Source organism: Rutidosis leptorrhynchoides, chromosome 6 (genome assembly GCF_046630445.1).
Source record: "Rutidosis leptorrhynchoides isolate AG116_Rl617_1_P2 chromosome 6, CSIRO_AGI_Rlap_v1, whole genome shotgun sequence".
Classification (NCBI taxonomy): domain Eukaryota; kingdom Viridiplantae; phylum Streptophyta; class Magnoliopsida; order Asterales; family Asteraceae; genus Rutidosis; species Rutidosis leptorrhynchoides.
This window is the reverse complement of record NC_092338.1, coordinates 409,819,441-409,840,616: the sequence shown is the minus strand read 5'-3', so window position 1 is coordinate 409,840,616 and position 21,176 is coordinate 409,819,441. Positions and strand designations below refer to the sequence as shown.

General features: G+C 32.5%; 1 protein-coding gene across 1 annotated transcript; it reads right to left on the bottom strand.

The window, feature by feature from the left end:
• Window positions 1-17,849: 17,849 nt before the first annotated feature.
• On the bottom strand, window positions 17,850-18,398 carry LOC139855099 (uncharacterized). Its single transcript, XM_071844348.1, has 2 exons — window positions 18,148-18,398; window positions 17,850-18,051 (listed from the first exon to the last, which is right to left on the bottom strand). Exons 1-2 carry the CDS (start codon window positions 18,396-18,398, stop codon window positions 17,850-17,852), a joined length of 453 nt encoding a protein of 150 aa, XP_071700449.1.
• Window positions 18,399-21,176: the final 2,778 nt, after the last annotated feature.

Here is a 21,176-nt window from a genome sequence, read left to right as displayed (position 1 = left end):
TCCATTCCACTTTCTTTTGTTACCTGATACCTTCACATCAGTATTGGATACTTTCTTATCCATGATGACCTGATCCATTAGCTCGTTTGCCATGGTTATAGCTTCATGAATTGTCTTAGGTTTCGATGCTGTAACATTTGCCTTGACCTTTTTGGGCAAACCATCTTTGTACATTTCAATCTTCCGTTCTTCGGTTGGAACCAATTCAGGACATAGCAAAACTAATTCCATGAATCGCTGATTGTAGTTGGTGATTTCAGTACCAACAACCTTCAGGCTTCGTAATTCATCTTCCAACTTCCTAACCTCGTTCCTTGGACAATATTCGTTAATTAACATTGTTTTGAATTCTTCCCATGGAGTATCATAAGCTACATCTCCTCCTACAGCCTTCACATAATTTTTCCACCACGTGAGTGCACTATCTTGTAAAGTGCACGATGCATACTTGGTCATGTCCTTTTCAACACAACCACTGATTTTAAACACAGTCTCCATCTTTTCTATCCACCGGGTTAAACCGATCGGTCCTTCTGTTCCACTGAATGATGAGGGCTTGCAAGCTTGAAAAGTTTTGTAAGTGCACCCCACACGAGGATTTGGGTTAACTGCAGCACCTCTTGCAGCCTCGATCCATAACATTCTGTCGTTCACTCGCTGATTGATGAGTTCCTGGATTTCTTGTTCCGTCATTCGGTTCAATCGCGCCATATTCTTCTATAAGAATGAAAAGAAAATAATTATTCACATGGAATATTATAGATGTAGTGTATATTTACAGTACATTATAGCTTATTAATAATATGAACCAGGTATTATTATAAAAGCCTTTTCTTCTTATTAGCGTTTTATAATTATATCTAGGGTAGTACCTACCCGTTAATGTCCATACTTAATAGCTTAGTACAGAATCTATTACTACCATCTAAATAATACTTAACCATGGAAAATTATTGCATTTCACACTTCACTATTTTACATATGCTTATCTTACATCGAACATTAAGCAAACCACACTAATAATATTATACAAAACATTATATGATCCCATGGTTTAATACGGCAGCGCATCGTTTGGTCTATTTTTTAGGACGTTTAGGTTCAAGGAATGGCCTAACGCTTATCCTAGCTGTCTGCCTATATTTTGGCTGTGGGACTGAAGAACTGGATGCCGGGATAGAACGAATAGGAATAGCGGGAATAGGGGTGGTAGTGTCTAGTGGAGTTGGTGCCACATCATCCTTACTAAACTCGGGATTTGAATTTTCTAATTCATTAGCCTTTCGTTTCTTTCCTAGTTCGAACTCGTCTTTTGTAATTTCCTGTATTTCTTCCTCGGGTTCACTTTCCTCCTCGGGTTCACTTTCCTCCTCGGGTTCACTTTCCTCCTCGGGTTCACTTTCCGGGTTCTCTATAGTCGGTTCATCCGGAATTTGTGAGTCTTCCCCAAAGATATTATTTTCGTCATCGGATAGGTTAATGACTGGAACACCATCTGAAGATTCTGGTTCGGAGTCGCTGAACGTGATGACAAGTTTTGAGCCCGACATCTATCACACAACAACTAACCCATTAGTACTACATAATATTTACATATAAATTTTAACCAACAATGATAAGCAATGGTTTTTAAGTCAGACCCGGTCAAAGTCCAGACTTACTAATGTATCCTAACGACTTATCAGTTAGACACACTAATGCAAACCTGGTTCGCTAAGACCACCGCTCTGATACCACATGTCATAACCCGTCCTTAACCATAAGAACGAGTTAGATAACGTATGATTTCATTGCGAGGTATTGACCTCTATATGCGACATTTTTAAAAGAACAACTGCATTTATTTTACATTACAAACCATAACTCTTATTTTAATACAAACTTTAGACAATATAAAGATGATTATCGTTTAGCGATAATCTTAGACTTACAAACTTTACATGTGATGATAACAATACGATTTCTAGCATATTTTACATTACAATTCCTCGGATATGCAGTTTTATTTTTGACACAAATATGCATACTCAAGATCTTGCTTAAATTCAACATGTTGCAGCGGAAGCTTCTAATTATCACCTGAGAATAGACATGTTTAAAATGTCAACATAAAGTTGGTGAGATATAGGTTTAATGCCGGCAGCAATATATATATAGACCACAAGATTTCATATATAAACGTTTTAATAAAAATATTCTAAGTGGTTGAGCACTTGGTAACCATACTTAACATTTAATCACGTCGCATATTCCCTTTATTATGAAATCTTACTACACCGTACCAAGTGTAGTCACGAAACGAAGTACTGTGCAACCGTTGAATACTGGTCGTCCAGTCCGGTTGGGGTTGTCAGGCCCGATAGATCTATCAACAGGATTCGCGTTTACAATACCGCTGTAAATAACAGTTACCAAGCTACAGGGAAGTATGCCAGTGGTACAACTCAACGTAGAATATATTTTTCAGTTACTTGTGTCCATATCGTAAAACATAAAATACATGTATTCTCATCCCGAAATATTTAGAGTTTAAAAGTGGGACTCTATACTCACTTTCGTCTTGAAGATATGTAATTTTGACTTGGTCTCCGATTGATATCACAAACCTAACCATATATAATATATCAATAACTTTTCTTTTTAAACAATCGTCACATATATATACTTATAATACTTTTAATAATTCCTTAGTCCGTAGTTAGCAGTTCGATGTTAGTAATTCAATTTTAAATGGTTCGTTTTTAGGTGATTAATAAACCCCCAATGAAATAAATAAAAACCCCATCGTATATGTATTGGTCGAGATTAATCTTGACCCACGGTACCGGTGTTGTCAAATGACGTGTTGCGTACATAAAGTACCGGTGTTGTCAAATGACGTGTTGCGTACAATCATGGGATCTTATGATTAATCTTCTCGTATTGGTTACGGGTGATCCTGAACCATATAAAATTAAATTATGAGTACATATATATAAAATATCATGTTATTTTAGAAAGATGTGATTTATTTAATTTTTTTCCAATTAATCACGTAGCTAAATTAGTCTTGGATATCCGATTTCGTTTTGGTCATAGTTTCTTCGTTACAACTCCGTTTTCGTTGGTTCAACTTGCCACTTCCTTGGATCGAGTCCCTCTTTAAGAATATGAACTGTAAATACCTTAGTTTGTATTCGAAATCACAAGTCATAGGTCAAACTTTGGTGAAACTTATGAAGTTAATCATTTTCCATCATGTAAACAACCTTAAATGATTATTTTTCTAAAAATACTTATACTTTGAGTTAAATCATAAAAATTTTATGCGTTAACATATTCATAGTAAAAATCATTTTTCCAGAAAATAAACCTCCAATTCAAAGTTTAAGATGGTTTTTAATTATCCAACCCAAAACAGCCCCCGGTTACACTCCGACGTCGTAAAAACAGTTTTTAAGGTGTTCTTTGAAAAACCAAGTTAAACCTTGTTAAATTAGCATATATTTAAGATATATTACAGGTCTTGAAGTATTTTAAAAGTTAAGTTAGAAGGATCTATTTAGTTTGCAAACAAGTTTGAAAACATTCAAACTATGTTCTTGTTGTTAAAATTTTATACCACAAAATAAGATAGCTATATATATATGAATCGAATAAGGTTATGAACATAGTTACTACCTCAAGTTCCTTGGACAAGGTTGCTGTAAAAGAGGAGTAAGAACCTAGAACCAAAAGGGTGATGGAATTGGATGAAAGATTGGAAGTAAGTTTGTGTTCTTGGAAGAATTCTTGAAGTGTTTTTGTAAGGGTTTTCTTATGGTGTTTAAAGCTTGTTTCTATGGCTAGATCTTCAAGGTTTCTTGCTGAATGATTATGGAGTTCTTAGAACTTGTAAGTAGGTGAATTAGAGAGTGGTTTAAGAGTAAGAATGGTGAGCTAAAAATGGTTTGGTGTTGGTCCTTAAAAACGTGACAAAGGGGGGAGCAAGGACAAAATTTTAAGCTTGTAATCTTGTGTATTTGTCAAACAATCATACAAAAGCAATTACCTCTACCTTAGGGCAGTAACAAGGGCTAGTTAGGTGGTGATTTGATGTGTATACACTAATAGTAAATACGTATAGAAGTTAGGTATGATACGACTACATATACTCTAGATATACGTATAGAAATCTTGTGAAAAATAGAATGAGGATTCAAATATAGCTATCTTTTGTGAATACACTTATATGATTTTATGTATTTAAGTCCTTAAAAGTGATTAAATACATTACATATACGATATATGTATAAACATTATAGGTTATAAGTATTTATGTCAAATAACGTTACGTATGGTTATCGTTTTGAAAACTTAAGTTAGTAGTTTCAAAATATACTTATAACTTATTGTTATTAATACAAAATGAGATATTAAAACATTCATTAATCATGTTAAATATGTATATATACATATATATACACAAACGTATAATTATCATATATTGTATAGTTCGTGATATCATCGGTCAAACTAGACGGTCAAACGTTGGGTAAATCTCTTTTCGGAAACATAAATCTCAACAATTTGGATTGCTTATCATGTTGGTAAGGTTTAATTTATGTAAATATTAATCTTATAAGTATAGAACGATCGAAAAAGTGCGGGTCGTTACAATTACATATTTATTTACAATCATTGGTTCGTGAATCGTCGGGATTAGTCAAGGTCAATTATATACATGAATATAGTTCAAAGTTTTCGAGACTCAACATTATAGACTTTGCTTATCGTGTCGCAAACATATAGAGATTAAGTTTAAATTTGGTCGGAAATTCCCGGGTCATCACATAATATAATTACATTAATAATACCTATCACTATAGTTTTACGATATTAATTGAACTTCATAAATTTTATAAAAGTATATTTTTATCATATATAAATTTTAATATATTTTTGTATTTATTAATGATTTTTTTTATTTACTTTAATAAAAATCGATAAATATATTTAAAACGACTATATTTATGTTATATAATAAACAAGCATAGATTTTGGATATCATTTTGAGTCAAGTTAACTTTTGTTGACTTTTGCATGATAATCTCGAGCATTAGGATTGTGATACACTATGACCAAACCTAGCTTATTAGACATGTATTGACCAACATATGTTCTCTAGGTTGAGATCTACGGTTAATTTTTCATTCCGAGTTTCGGTCACTTTTTGGTGAATGACCCTATGTGCTGCTAAGGTGAGTTTCATTTGCTCTCTTTTTAATTGCTTTTGCAATCTATATTTTTGGACTAAGAATACGTGCACTTTATTTTAAACGCAATGGATACAAGTACATACTAAATTCTACACCGAGTTTGAACCGAAAATCCCTTAGCTTTGGTAATTAGTAACTGCCGATTATAAGAACTGGTGGGCGCGAGTAGTTATATATGGATCCATAGGGCTTGACATCCCCGTCCGAGCTAGAGCATTAGCCTTTTAACGGACGTATGCTATTTGAGAAGCGTATACGTTGGTTTGCGTGTATTATTAAGATTATTATACAAAGGGTACTTATTATATAGACGTTAAAGTTCAGTTACCAAGGTGCTCTGTTACGTAGAATCTTTTGATAAACGTTTCTGGATGAAACAACTGAAATCTTGTGATCCACCTTTATATACAGATTATGCGCAACATTAAAACTATGAACTCACCAACCTTTGTGTTGACACTTTTAAGCATGTTTATTCTCAGGTTTCTAGAAGTCTTCCGCTGTTTGCTTATATGTGACACAAGCTATGTGCATGGAGTCATACATGCTTTATTCAAGAAAACTTTGCATTCACAAAATCATCACCGTGTATCTTATTTTGACTGCATTGTCAACGAATGTATTATGGTAAACTATTATTTATGGTAATTGTCTATATGTATAAATCATCAAACGTCGAAAACCTTAGAAATTGATATTCATTTATTGTGTACCTTTTGAAAAGAATGCAATGTTTACAAAACGTATCAAATAGAGGTCAAAACCTCACTATGAAATCAATGAATGATGTATTCGTCCAAAGGGATTTGGAAGGATCGTCACAGTTGGTATCAGAGCTTGAGGTCATAGGGGACCAGAATTTGCATTAGTGTGTTTAACTGGTAATTGTTAGGATGCATTAGTGAGTCTGGACTATGACCGCATATGTTTTTACCGAGTTTTGCTTATTATTTCTTGTCAGAAATTACCTGTTATTATCTTAAGCCTAAGACACGTTTTACTGCATTGATTGCATAGACAGTACATGGATAAATTTTGTATCTTAAGCATATCTATTACAGTAAACTCTGTCTTACACTTTCCGAAAATTTCTCCGTAACTTATGGGATTTTGGTATTATATATACATATGTAAATTATGTATCGGAGAATACCTAACTAAATCCTATAATCTATCTCATATCAAAATCAATTCCCTGATTATACAAGATGGATCACGTATCTAGTTCAAATTACTTAAATTAGCTATTCAGATATGGATATTCACCTGAACTCCGAAGACAGTGTAACCGGAATGGATCAACCAATTAGCCATCATCTATTCTGGATGAATTGGGGATGGGTTCGTAGTCTACTTAATCATTAGACACAAGAAGAAGGCGATCCCTTTCATCCACCACATTGCCCTCTTGGCTAAGAACCTGAAGCACTTACAGGCGAACCTGTTCGTAATACCATTTTCTCTCTCATTTCTAGAGTATCTCATCATGATTATATACTATCTCACATTCTAGATCTCATTCATCCGATCGTCCGAACCAACAATCATCCCGGTGTAATAGAAGAAGTCAACGAGCTTCACGCTCGGGTAGTGGCTTTGGAGAATATGGTGCAAAGGTTACAAGCACCAGCAGCAGCACCAGCACCGGTAGCAACAGTACCACCATCAGCAACACCAATAGTACCATCACCACCACCAACAACAACATCCACATCCCACGCTTCAACATCACAATTTGTACCTTGAGCATCAACGTCATACTCACCATAGATACCAAGGAGTACCAACAACAATAACCGATGAAGTATTGATTCATAACTTCATTGGAGAAATATTCTGCGGCGATTATGTAATATCTAAAGTCTTAGAAATTATCTATTCCAGCCATAACCATAAATCAGATGAGTGGACTGAAACGATAGAAGGACGAGTAGAAACCCTGACCGGAATGGTGCACGATTTACAAGCTAGACTTGTTTTACCAGCAGCATCGACTGTACCGTCAGCACCACCAACACCGGCAAAACTTGTAGCACTACAAGTTCCGCCAATTCTGTAATCACCAACATCATCACAAATCAACAATGCGTATATTGTATCAACGAGATATGAAGTATTAAATCATTTCCCCTGAAGAAATTATATGTATATTTAATATATATGAATTTTGAAATCAAAATAAATCTTTTCGTACTAAGCTATTACGTGTGAATCTTAACTAGTAGGTACTACTCGGTTAATTCATATTACTAATATGCTATGATGTACATCCTTCGTTAACGACTTAACCATCGTTAACTACAATCTCTGTTTCAACTCAATGAATTTCATTTCATAATAAACTTAGTGTATTAATCAACTACATGTTTGATTTTACACTTTTATCTTCGATATACTCGAAAATTTCTAGAAAACATCATTTATATCTTATGAAGATCATAAGAATTCCACGAGCACTAACATCATTCACCGAGGAAATATCAATAAAAATGAATAACGAAGTATTGATTCGTAATTTCATTTACGTTGAAGAGATAATCCACGAAGATTACGAAATTTCTAAAGTTTTAGAGATTATTCATTTCTAGTTCCAGCTGAAAATTAAATGAGCTTAATATGATATTAACTCATTAAATCTGTATTACATTTGAAGAAAATATACATACTAATATTTTCATAAAAATTGTGATAAAATTCTCTTGTACAAAATATTATTTGTGAAACTTTTAACGGGTAGATAATACCCAAAAGATACATAAATTCACAAATAATATGTTACATTCTTCGAATCTGATTCAGCAATCATCAACTATACTCAATGAAATATCCCGTTCTTATTGATTAAAAACGTTCCATATTAATTGATTTCGTTGCGAGGTTTTGACCTCTATATGAGACGTTTTTCAAAGACAGCATTCATTTTTAAAACAAACCATAACCTTTATTTCATAAATAAAGGTTTAAAAAGCTTTACGTAGATTATCAAATAATGATAATCTAAAATATCCTGTTTACACACGACCATTACATAATGGTTTACAATACAAATATGTTACATCGAAATCAGTTTCTTGAATGCAGTTTTTACACAATATCATACAAACATGGACTCCAAATCTTGTCCTTATTTTAGTATGCAACAGCGGAAGCTCTTAGTATTCACCTGAGAATAAACATGCTTTAAACGTCAATAAAAATATTGGTGAGTTATAGGTCTAACCTATATATATCAAATCGTAACAATAGACCACAAGATTTCATATTTCAATACACATCCCATACATAGAGATAAAAATCATTCATATGGTGAACACCTGATAACCGACATTAACAAGATGCATATATAAGAATATCCCCATCATTCCGGGACACCCTTCGGATATGATATAAATTTCGAAGTACTAAAGCATCCGGTACTTTGGATGGGGTTTGTTAGGCCCAATAGATCTATCTTTAGGATTCGCGTCAATTAGGGTGTCTGTTCCCTAATTCTTAGATTACCAGACTTAATAAAAAGGGGCATATTCGATTTCGATAATTCAACCATAGAATGTAGTTTCACGTACTTGTGTCTATTTTGTAAATCATTTATAAAACCTGCATGTATTCTCATCCCAAAAATATTAGATTTTAAAAGTGGAACTATAACTCACTTTCACAGATTTTTACTTTGTCGGGAAGTAAGACTTGGCCACTGGTTGATTCACGAACCTATAACAATATATACATATATATCAAAGTATGTTCAAAATATATTTACAACACTTTTAATATATTTTGATGTTTTAAGTTTATTAAGTCAGCTGTCCTCGTTAGTAACCTACAACTAGTTGTCCACAGTTAGATGTACAGAAATAAATCGATAAATATTATCTTGAATCAATCCACGACCCAGTGTATACGTATCTCAGTATTGATCGCAACTCAAACTATATATATTTTGGAATCAACCTCAACCCTGTATAGCTAACTCCAACATTCACATATAGAGTGTCTATGGTTATTCCGAAATATATATAGATGTGTCGACATGATAGGTCGAAACATTGTATACGTGTCTATGGTATCTCAAGATTACATAATATACAATACAAGTTGATTAAGTTATGGTTGGAATAGATTTGTTACCAATTTTCAAGTAGCTAAAATGAGAAAAATTATCCAATCTTGTTTTACCCATAACTTCTTCATTTTAAATCCGTTTTGAGTGAATCAAATTGCTATGGTTTCATATTTAACTCTATTTTATGAATCTAAACAGACAAAGTATAGGTTTATAGTCAGAAAAATAAGTTACAAGTCGTTTTTGTAAAGGTAGTCATTTCAGTCGAAAGAACGACGTCTAGATGACCATTTTAGAAAACATACTTCCACTTTGAGTTTAACCATAATTTTTGGATATAGTTTTATGTTCATAATAAAAATCATTTTCTCAGAATAACAACTTTTAAATCAAAGTTTATCATAGTTTTTAATTAACTAACCCAAAACAGCCCGCGGTGTTACTACGACGGCGTAAATCCGGTTTTACGGTGTTTTTCGTGTCTGCAGGTTTTAAATCATTAAGTTAGCATATCATATAGATATAGAACATGTGTTTAGTTGATTTTAAAAGTCAAGTTAGAAGGATTAACTTTTGTTTGCGAACAAGTTTAGAATTAACTAAACTATGTTCTAGTGATTACAAGTTTAAACCTTCGAATAAGATAGCTTTATATATATGAATCGAATGATGTTATGAACATCATTACTACCTTAAGTTCCTTGGATAAACCTACTGGAAAAGAGAAAAATGGATCTAGCTTCAACGGATCCTTGGATGGCTCGAAGTTCTTGAAGCAGAATCATGACACGAAAACAAGTTCAAGTAAGATCATCACTTGAAATAAGATTGTTATAGTTATAGAAATTGAACCAAAGTTTGAATATGATTATTACCTTGTATTAGAATGATAACCTACTGTAAGAAACAAAGATTTCTTGAGGTTGGATGATCACCTTACAAGATTGGAAGTGAGCTAGCAAACTTGAAAGTATTCTTGATTTTATGTAACTAGAACTTGTAGAATATATGAAGAACACTTAGAACTTGAAGATAGAACTTGAGAGAGATCAATTAGATGAAGAAAATTGAAGAATAAAAGTGTTTGTAGGTGTTTTTGGTCGTTGGTGTATGGATTAGATATAAAGGATATGTAATTTTGTTTTCATGTAAATAAGTCATGAATGATTACTCATATTTTTGAAATTTTATGAGATATTTCATGCTAGTTTCCAAATGATGGTTCCCACATGTGTTAGGTGACTCACATGGGCTGCTAATAGCTGATCATTGGAGTATATATACCAATAGTACATACATCTAAAAGCTGTGTATTGTACGAGTACGAATACGGGTGCATACGAGTAGAATTGTTGATGAAACTGAACGAGGATGTAATTGTAAGCATTTTTGTTAAGTAGAAGTATTTTGATAAGTGTATTGAAGTATTTCAAAAGTGTATAAATACATATTAAAACACTACATGTATATACATTTTAACTGAGTCGTTAAGTCATCGTTAGTCGTTACATGTAAGTGTTGTTTTGAAACCTTTAGGTTAACGATCTTGTTAAATGTTGTTAACCCAATGTTTATAATATCAAATGAGATTTTAAATTATTATATTATCATGATATTATCATGTATGAATATCTCTTAATATGATATATATACATTAAATGTCTTTACAACGATAATCGTTACATATATGTCTCGTTTAAAAATCATTAAGTTAGTAGTCTTGTTTTTACATATGTAGTTCATTGTTAATATACTTAATGATATGTTTACTTATCATAGTATCATGTTAACTATATATATATATCCATATATATGTCATCATATAGTTTTTACAAGTTTTAACGTTCGTGAATCACCGGTCAACTTGGGTGGTCAATTGTCTATATGAAACCTATTTCAATTAATCAAGTCTTAACAAGTTTGATTGCTTAACATGTTGGAAACATTTAATCATGTAAATATCAATCTCAATTAATATATATAAACATGGAAAAGTTCGGGTCACTACACTCAATACTTTCACAACAATATACATTCTTTCATAGAAATCAAAACAACCATACTCATTCGAATTCAATTACATATTCTGATTTTGAAACCGCAGAATTCAATTCGAGATATAACCGGTATCATCCCTCTTAGATTCCTAAATCTTTTAAAGCTATACTTTTACTTCAAAACTGTGCTAGAACATCATATGTATACATATAACATTCATCTCTTAGAATTATGAGCTTTCATTCTAAAATTCTGAAAATCAACCAGTCTACGAATCAATACCCTGAATGTTGAAAAAGTTGATGAAGCAGCAAAAACTGTAAATGACTTTAACAGCCAAAAGTTTGATGATAAAGAATTGTGTGTTGGCAAAGCTCAGAAAAAGAGAAAGTTTGGAACTGGAAAACGGATTGAGCAAATCATGAAGGAGGCTATGGTCAAATCACAAGGACGAAACCTGCCTTCAAAGAATTCAAATGATTCAGTATCTGCTGAAGCCATTAACGAATACCTTGCTTCCGAATCTAAACCCTTGCGGACAATATTCTTCATCTTCCTCTGATATTAGAAATTCTAAGATATCATCGTATCTTTCATTATAAATATCCTCCATATTTCTGGAGATAATTCCATAATCATTCTTATCGGAAATCAATTTTCTCCTTGCGATATATGTGTTACATCATAAAAGAAACTATTTTAAGTTTCTAAATTCTGAAACCTTCGAGTTTAAAATATGAATATTTTTGAAGTGGTGTTAGGAGCTGAAGCATGAGTTAGTATAATATAATGACGCTTGATCAACGTGATTATATTACAGTAAGTCATGCTGAGTTTCTAAATGGAACGTGATGATTCACAGATCATAACGTCATCATGTGCCATGTTACATGACTCTTACATTCTACCTCATCTCCAAACACATTAAGAACATATCTTCTTGATAGTTCTATTTTTCCGAATATTCTGGTAATTTGACAAGTCAAGATTGTGTCATTACAATTTCCTTCTTAGAACATTAATTATGTTCATTTCAAAATTAATATCTACGTATTCTGGACCATTATTCGCTTAATTTAAAGTCGGGAAGATAAAACAAAAGCATGAAGCTTCAAAATATCAATGGGAGTATAAATCACAGTAAATTGGAGAGAGTATTAACTGTGGATGTCAATGATTATGGAAAGACAGAAGCAGAGACATCGAAATATAAGGGAAGATATAAAACCTAACAACCATCCAGAAATTATAAACCGTATATATCGATGCATATAGCAATATAAAGACAAGGGAGGACTAAAAATACTATAAAACCAAGAGTATAGTAGAAGTGAATAGATTCTTCCGGCGGGAGATGAAAAAGAAGAATGACAGATATGAAAGTTAGGAGTATATTAAGAATCAGAACTGGATGAAGCATATTGATGAATACTTTAAAGTATGAGTTGATGGAGGAAGAATAGAAGGTGAGCTGTGGAAATAAAAAAACAAATGGGGTGAATTTATAGTAAAATATCCGACAGAGCAATCGAAATAGGTTATCGCATTTAATCAAAGAAGATCCTAATTTCCTTAATTATCGAAGAATCAAATCTTATTACGAAGATTTTCTCTAAATCCCTTGAAATTCGAAAATCAATCCTATCTACGTCAAAAGATATGTCGAATCTATATTTATTCATTTCACTCTTTTGTGATAACTTCACTCGTACTCTTCAATTAATAGAATCGTTTTATCTATATTACTCAATAGTGATAAAACTCTATATACCAACTCATATTCATCATAAAAACATTCTTATGATTAGCCATGACGACCACGATCAAATTTCGGGACGAAATTTCTTTAGCGGGTACGTACTGTGACGACCCGAAAATTTTTGAACAAATTTAAACTTTATCTTTATATCATTAGATAAATATTTCAAACATATATATTACGTACAAATTTACAATTCTAAATAAAAATATATATATATATATATATATTTTAACTTAGTCATAAAACGTCCCGATTTAAAATAATATATTTTGATAAACAACGAGCCACTGATTTATAGAAGCAAATGACCACAACGCTCAAATATGTAAGTTACATACCTTATAAAATGTTTCATTGTTGTCTAAGTCTAATTTTTGTAAAAGGTACACGTCGCGTAACGTAAAAGGCTAGTTTTCTAAACATACGAAAGTGCGGTCGAAAAACCGAAAGTGGTACATGAGTCGTGAGACCACGTCCGTGTCATTTTTGTAAAAATTATATTTTTACCATGAGCGTAAATATAATATAGTATTTAATTAATTCTAAAGATTAAATATATTAAATAATATATAAATTCAATGTATTACGTAGTATGAAATAAGATAAGAGTGTCGGCAATGCATTTTTCAACGTTTATGATTTGGACAAAGTTGCCATGCGATTGCATGACAATACCTCATCATACCCATGCAATCGCATGGATGGGGATATCATGATACATCTATAAATCGAGTGATTTAGCAGACTAGTTACACACACACATAATTTTTCCATCTATCTTCCTTTGAATTATATTTATATTATTATTATTATTATTATTATTATTATTAGTATTATTATTATTATTAAAATTAATATTAGTATTAATCTTATGGTTAGGAGTATTATTATTATTAGTATTATACATAAAATACTACGACGAGGTTCGGCTCGCGTGTTTTCAAGACGAGTTTTATGAGCGGGATAGAGTTAAGAAAATTATGGGTTATAGCTATGGAAGTGATGGGTAATGTTCATGGGTATGCTCGTGATGTCAATCTAGTGTTTATTATCTCTGCTGCGTCTACATACCTTTCCTGTAATATTGAATCTCAATATTAATACGTGAGTACTCATAAATTAACTTTTATATATTAATAGTATATCCCTGACTAGTGCTCGAGAATATAGGATTATGCATGCTTGTACTTTTTGATATTGCCATTAGATAGGTTAGGTTGAATCTTGAATTAGTTACATATGCGGTTGAAATAAGGCATAAGATATGCATGTCGTTGGAAAGCTGGCGAAAAATTAAGAACTTTTCATTTAGAATTCGTGTGATTTCGATGAACGGATTAAAAGATACGACCAACTGAATTTTTGTATTGTTATTAAAATGATTATTATTATTACTATCGTCGTTATTATCGTCGTAATTATTATTATTACAAAATAATACAACTTTTACACATTATTATTATTGTCAATTTTATTTTATTAAATAAATATGATACAAAGATATTTTTACCACGCGTAATATAATTACATTAATAATACCTATCTCTATAGTTTTACGATATTAATTGAACTTCATAAATTTTATAAAAGTATATTTTTATCATATATATAAATTTTAATATATTTTTGCATTTATTAATGATTTTTATTATTTACTTTAATAAAAACCGATAATTATATTTAAAATGACTATATTTATGTTATATAATAAACAAGTATAGATTTTGGATATCATTTTGAGTCAAGTTAACTTTTGTTGACTTTTGCATGATAATCTCGAGCATTAGGATTGTGATACACTATGACCAAACATAGCTTATTAGACATGTATTGACCAACATATGTTCTCTAGGTTGAGATCTACGGTTAATTTTGCATTCCGAGTTTCGGTCACTTTTTGGTGAATGACCTTATGTGCAGCTAAGGTGAGTTTCATTTGCTCCCTTTTTAATTGCTTTTGCAATCTATATTTTTGGACTGAGAATACATGCACTTTATTTTAAACGCAATGGATACAAGTACATACTAAACTCTACACCGAGTTTGAACCGAAAATCCCTTAGCTTTGGTAATTAGTAACTGCCGGTTATAAGAACTGGTGGACGCGAGTAGTTATATATGGATCCATAGGGCTTGACATCCCCGTCCGAGCTAGAGCACTAGCCTTTTAACGGACGTATGCTATTTGAGAAGCGTATACATTGGTTTGCGTGTATTATTAAGATTATTATACAAAGGGTACTTATTATATAGACGTTAAAGTTCAGTTACCAGGGTGCTCTGTTACGTAGAATCTTTTGATAAACATTTATGGATGAAACAACTGAAATCTTGTGATCCACCTTTATATACAGATTATGCGCAACATTAAAACTATGAACTCACCAACCTTTGTGTTGACACTTTTAAGCATGTTTATTCTCAGGTTTCTAGAAGTCTTCCGCTGTTTGCTTATATGTGATACAAGATATGTGCATGGAGTCATACATGCTTTATTCAAGAAAACTTTGCATTCACAAAATCATCACCGTGTATCTTATTTTGACTGCATTGTCAACGAATGTGTTATGGTAAACTATTATTTATGGTGATTGTCTATATGTAGAAATCATCAAACGTTGAAAACCTTAGAAATTGATATTCATTTATTGTGTACCTTTTGAAAAGAATGCAATGTTTACAAAACGTATCATATAGAGGTCAAAACCTCACTATGAAATCAATGAATGATGTATTCGTCCAAAGGAATTTGGAAGGATCGTCACAATAATACTTATGGTCGAGATATGAAGAGGTCACTGTACATCCGAAATAGATTTCAATTATTGGTAACCTAAGGCCCAACAGCTTGAGTTAACAACTCCGGCCTGGAATTATGCAACCCAGTTATGTGCAGCCCGTTAGCCAAGCCATACTCCGGACCAATTTTTGACAGGCGGATAGCCCAATACCTTTAATCAGAGCTGACACGTGTCATGTTATTAAGACCATTCGTAATGGTGAGCGGTGTCACTTTTGGTGTCACGTGCCTTTTTCCACTTTTTTGATGAGTAGGACGTGTTACTTTTCTGAGTAGAGTAGTGGTGTTGTTTCTTTTTTGGTTTACTTTTAGTGAAATGTTGATGTGGCATTTTATTTTTCTTTATCCTGTTTTATTTAATTGTATTTATATTATTATATGATATGATTATATTTATATTTTAAATATATTTTTAAACTCTAACGGCTATATTATTAACCGTTTTTTTTCAAAAAAAAAACGGCTAGTTTTTACCTCTATATATACAACCACCCTTCTCAAATCATTAACACACACTTCATCTCTTCTAAAACTCTCAAACCATAAAACACACACTTCGAAATGAGTCCGTTGAATGTTGTTGTTAAAGTTCATTACGGAGGTGAGTTTGATCGAGAATTGATGAATTATACCCCGTATGAAACACGAGATTATTACATGGATATTCGTAAGTGTCCAAGTTATATGCCGTTGCTTGAGTTGCTCCAGCGAGACATAATCTATCCCACTAAACAAATATGGTTTTTCAAAAAACCCAACGCTCCTGCCTCGCTACTAGAGGATGATCACTGGTATAATCTTAAAGCAGCATCTTCACGATCCCTAGCTATATAAACCCGGCTTCGAGGAAATCGCGAACTGCTTGCTTCTCCATCGACTTCTTCTTCCGTTATACTATTAATAAAACTAACAATTTTTTCATCATCGGAATCATCATCAAGAAACTCGAGCATCTTGTAACTGTCTTTCATTGTGAAAAAAAATAAAATTGTTGTTTGTATGTTAGTAGTATTTGATTAAAAGAATGGAAGTAGGATTGTTGGATGTTTGTGTGTGAAATATATATATATATATATATATATATATATATATATATATATATATATATATATATATATATATATATATATATATATATATATATATATATATATAGAGAGAGAGAGAGAGAGAGAGAGAGGAGAGAGAGAGAGAGAGAAAATACTGAATTTTTTATTTTTTTTAATAGCCAACGGCTAATTGAAACAGTCCAACCAGAGCTCACCACGTGTCAGCAACGTCCGTTGCTTGTTACGTTTCTTCGACACAAACGAGAAAGTGACGCGGTGAAGTGACCCAGGGTTACGGCCGAACTTGGCGTTTCAATGTGCCAAGTGTGAAAGTGACGGGGTCACTTAGGACCCGTTACGAATGATCTAAGAAACAAATCAGGAAAAATTCCACACGCACTAAACAAAAGTTCAAAAAGATTATCCAACGATTTTTTTTTCATTTCTTCCCTTGATTTTCTTCCATCGCACTACTCACTAATGTAAACAAAATTTAAACAAATTTCTTTTTTAACTAAAACATATGCCGATCAATGATTATTGTAGTATTTTCTTTTCGCTCCTTAGACTCGAAACAATTATAAAATTTTATATGCAGCTTAGCACAAGATGTACTAGCAGCAAACGCTCTGTCCAAAATCTATATACTTCGTGTTTTTTCACTCAATATAGACAAATTAATCTTGGAGACACACAAATAGATAATTAATATTAACAAAAGCCCTTAAGAACTCAAACAATCCAGGCTCGTGGTACAAATCATGTCTAGCAATCATCTTAATTAAACTTGCAATAATAAATATGTTTTCATTGTTACCCTAAGAAATTACATATATATAGTCCTAATCAAACTTAAATAAGAAACTTTAAACCTAATTCCAAATTAAAGGATCAACGCTTCCTTAGCCTGTTGACGAACAATCTCTTGATCTTGTGATAGTCACTGAGCTTCTAGAGCCGTCATAGATAAACGAGAAGCGAGAAAGACCATTGTAATCCCTATTATCCCTGCCACAGCGAATACACCCTTTCGAGTTTCAACACAATAATAGTCGCTCTCCGATATTGGCCACTCTTTTATGTGATCCAACTCATTACTTAGTCCCTCTAACAACATGCATTCTGCACCCAAAAATAAGAACCTGTAATAAAATACAAAATAAACTAATTACAAATTAGCATTAAGTGACATATACATTATATTTTAAGGTTATAATTAATGTGGTTACTGGACATACCAAATGATATCGAAGAGAAGTGAAGCTTTCAAAGTGCCGGGATTGTCATTATCGTGAGGAACATATGTCATAAATCGACTAGGGTCGAGGCCTGATATACTAAGGTATGATAGCAAGGGTCTGAATAGCAATATCATAACAATTGCGAGTGACACAAATGCACCTGTAGCACAAAGGAATGGCGTTCTCCCATTGTTGGTGAACGTGCAATCGCGCTTATATGAGTCTTCTCCACCAGAACCATCACTCATCTCTCGTATCAACTACACAAGTTTTAGATTACACTCGTTAACTTCTTGTACATTTCACAACGGACACTTTAAATTAAACTAATGTATAAAATTAAGTCTTTGCAACATTTTTTTTCACACAGGACTTTTGTACGTAGCGTTATATATATAATTTAATTTAAAGTGGCAGTTGTGAAATTATACAAAAACTTGATGCACCTTAACGACAACGACATATCAGAAAAACACTGTTGTTCGAAAGCCATTTTATAATTATAAATATTTGTAAATCGATATTGGCACGGCCATATTAGAAGAGTGTTTACATACAGTTGTTGCATCTTTTCTGGATTACAGCTGAATATAATGATTATATTATAGGACAACCTGGTCTTATAATAGCTGGTAATGATATGTATGTAATAGCACCCTAACTAGGGCGACTATGAAAGGATAGTTAACAGGGCCGGTTCTGAGTTATCCAGTGCCCCGAGCGAGGCTGTAAAGAAAGGCCCCTATATTAAAGAAATGCACCGAGGCGACGTATAATGTATTGAACATGCCATGTGCCATAACATGCAACGTATTTACAGAACAAAAAGGTTTTTATTTACAGTGAACATATATTTAGAAAGCAAAAAGTATTTTATTTATTAAATTATAATTTCCGAAAAAAGTAAGTATTTGTAGAGTAAACTGCTATACACATGCATATGCTATTTGTAGAATTAAATCATAATTGAGTTAAATCATAATTTCAGAGAAAAAATAAGTATTTAGAGTAAGTATTTATATATCTAAAGCTTAAGAAGGAGTTTGGCAGTGAAGTTAAAACTAATAAGTTGACACATCCCACATCGCTTAAGATATAAACATACATTCAATATAAAAAAAGGGAAAAAAAATAACATTAACAAAAGTTAACAGCTTGAAATTTTAGTTGGGCGGGCTTCTCTACTCATCTATATGACTATAGCCCGAAGCAAAATCCAATTTGAACTTGGGCCCCTATAAAGAATGGGCCCTGAGCACTTGCATGCACCCCTATTGGGCCAGCTATGATAGTTAATCACCTGAGAGCGAGTTGACTCGGCAACAAGACAGAGAAAAAAGCTTAGCAAGCCAAGAAGTATGGAGAAGGAAATCAAAACGACACCGGTTTTGCCGTCTGATATCAGCCCATTTACGAGTAGGTACAGGATCAGCATTTGTGACCGCCATTGAAGTTTAGTATGAATGAATGAATTTGGGGGATGCTGTTCCCTATTTATTAAAATGATAAATTAAAAAGCAACCAATGAATACGGGGTACTTTATTAAAAAATGTTGAACAAGTGCAAGAAGTAGAACCTTTTTTTTTTTTTTTTTTTTTTTTTAAGAGTAAACATGGCACCTGTTGCTGTTGCTGTTGCTGTTAAGTTCGATCAGTCACTTTGATCAGTCATATACAGTCTTAACTCTTTAACTCATCCCAGAAAAAGTAAAAGTAAAGCTACAAAGCAACTAAGCAAGTCTAGTCTAGCTTTAAAAGTAAAAGAAAACATGTACTCCGTAGTTACTTGACCAAAAAAAATTCGACCACTACCTTGAGAAGATTTCCCTTTTTCTACGAGATAAATTAAAAGTAAATTAAAGTAAATATCTCCTTCAAGTTAACTCCTTCAAGTTTTTTTTTTTTTTTTTTTTTTTTTTTTTGTAGGATGGTTCTTTCTTCGTTCAGTTACATGCCATCTTCAGCAAATGTTTGGGCTCTTAAGCCCAATTTTTGATGGGTCTGCTATATTTGTCACTTGGGCATGTTCAACTTTTATTTTCAATTGGCCTTGGTGGGCTTGGTGTATCCAGGTCTCACGGACTTGATAAAACGCTAGGTTCTTCAATTTGTCACGTTGTAATTTCAATTTGGTTTTCGTATTCTTTCGGATTCAAAAGCCTCTTACAATGTATCATGTTTGATTATTTTCATCTTTTTGATAAAGATTTATTTAATATATTTCATCTTTTTCGCCCAAAAAAAAAAACGATAGAAAAATTAGAGTTAAACATCATCATATGCATTGCTCAATATCTCTCATTTTAGAAAATATACATGAAGAAAGTGGTGATGATGATAACAACTATGTTAGTTACGTATGGTTTGATTGTATATTTGTTTGTCTTTTTCATCAATTGACGAAAAGACTTGGTTATATGTTATCGTTATTTTTGGGGAAAAAAAACTATGTTAGTTACGGCAAGTACAAATGCGCTAATTAATATTGATCAAAATCAACGCAAGATCATTCAAAATCAGGGTCTTGTCCCGCGATGATTGATAGTTGTCTGGCGATGATTGATAGTTAACAAGACAGAGAAAAAAGCTTAGCAAGCCAAGAAGTATGGAGAAGGAAATCAAAACGACACCGGTTTTGCGTCTGATATCAGCCCATTTACGAGTAGGTACAGGATCAGCATTTGTGACCGCCATTGAAGTTTAGTATGAATGAATGAATTTGGGGGATGCTGTTCCCTATTTATTAAAATGATAAATTAAAAAGCAACCAATGAATACGGGGTACTTTATTAAAAAATGTTGAACAAGTGCAAGAAGTAGAACCTTTTTTTTTTTTTTTTTTTTTTTAAGAGTAAACATGGCACATGTTGCTGTTGCTGTTAAGTTCGATCAGTCACTTTGATCAGTCATATACAGTCTTAACTCTTTAACTCATCCCAGAAAAAGTAAAAGTAAAGCTACAAAGCAACTAAGCAAGTCTAGTCTAGCTTTAAAAGTAAAAGAAAACATGTACTCCGTAGTTACTT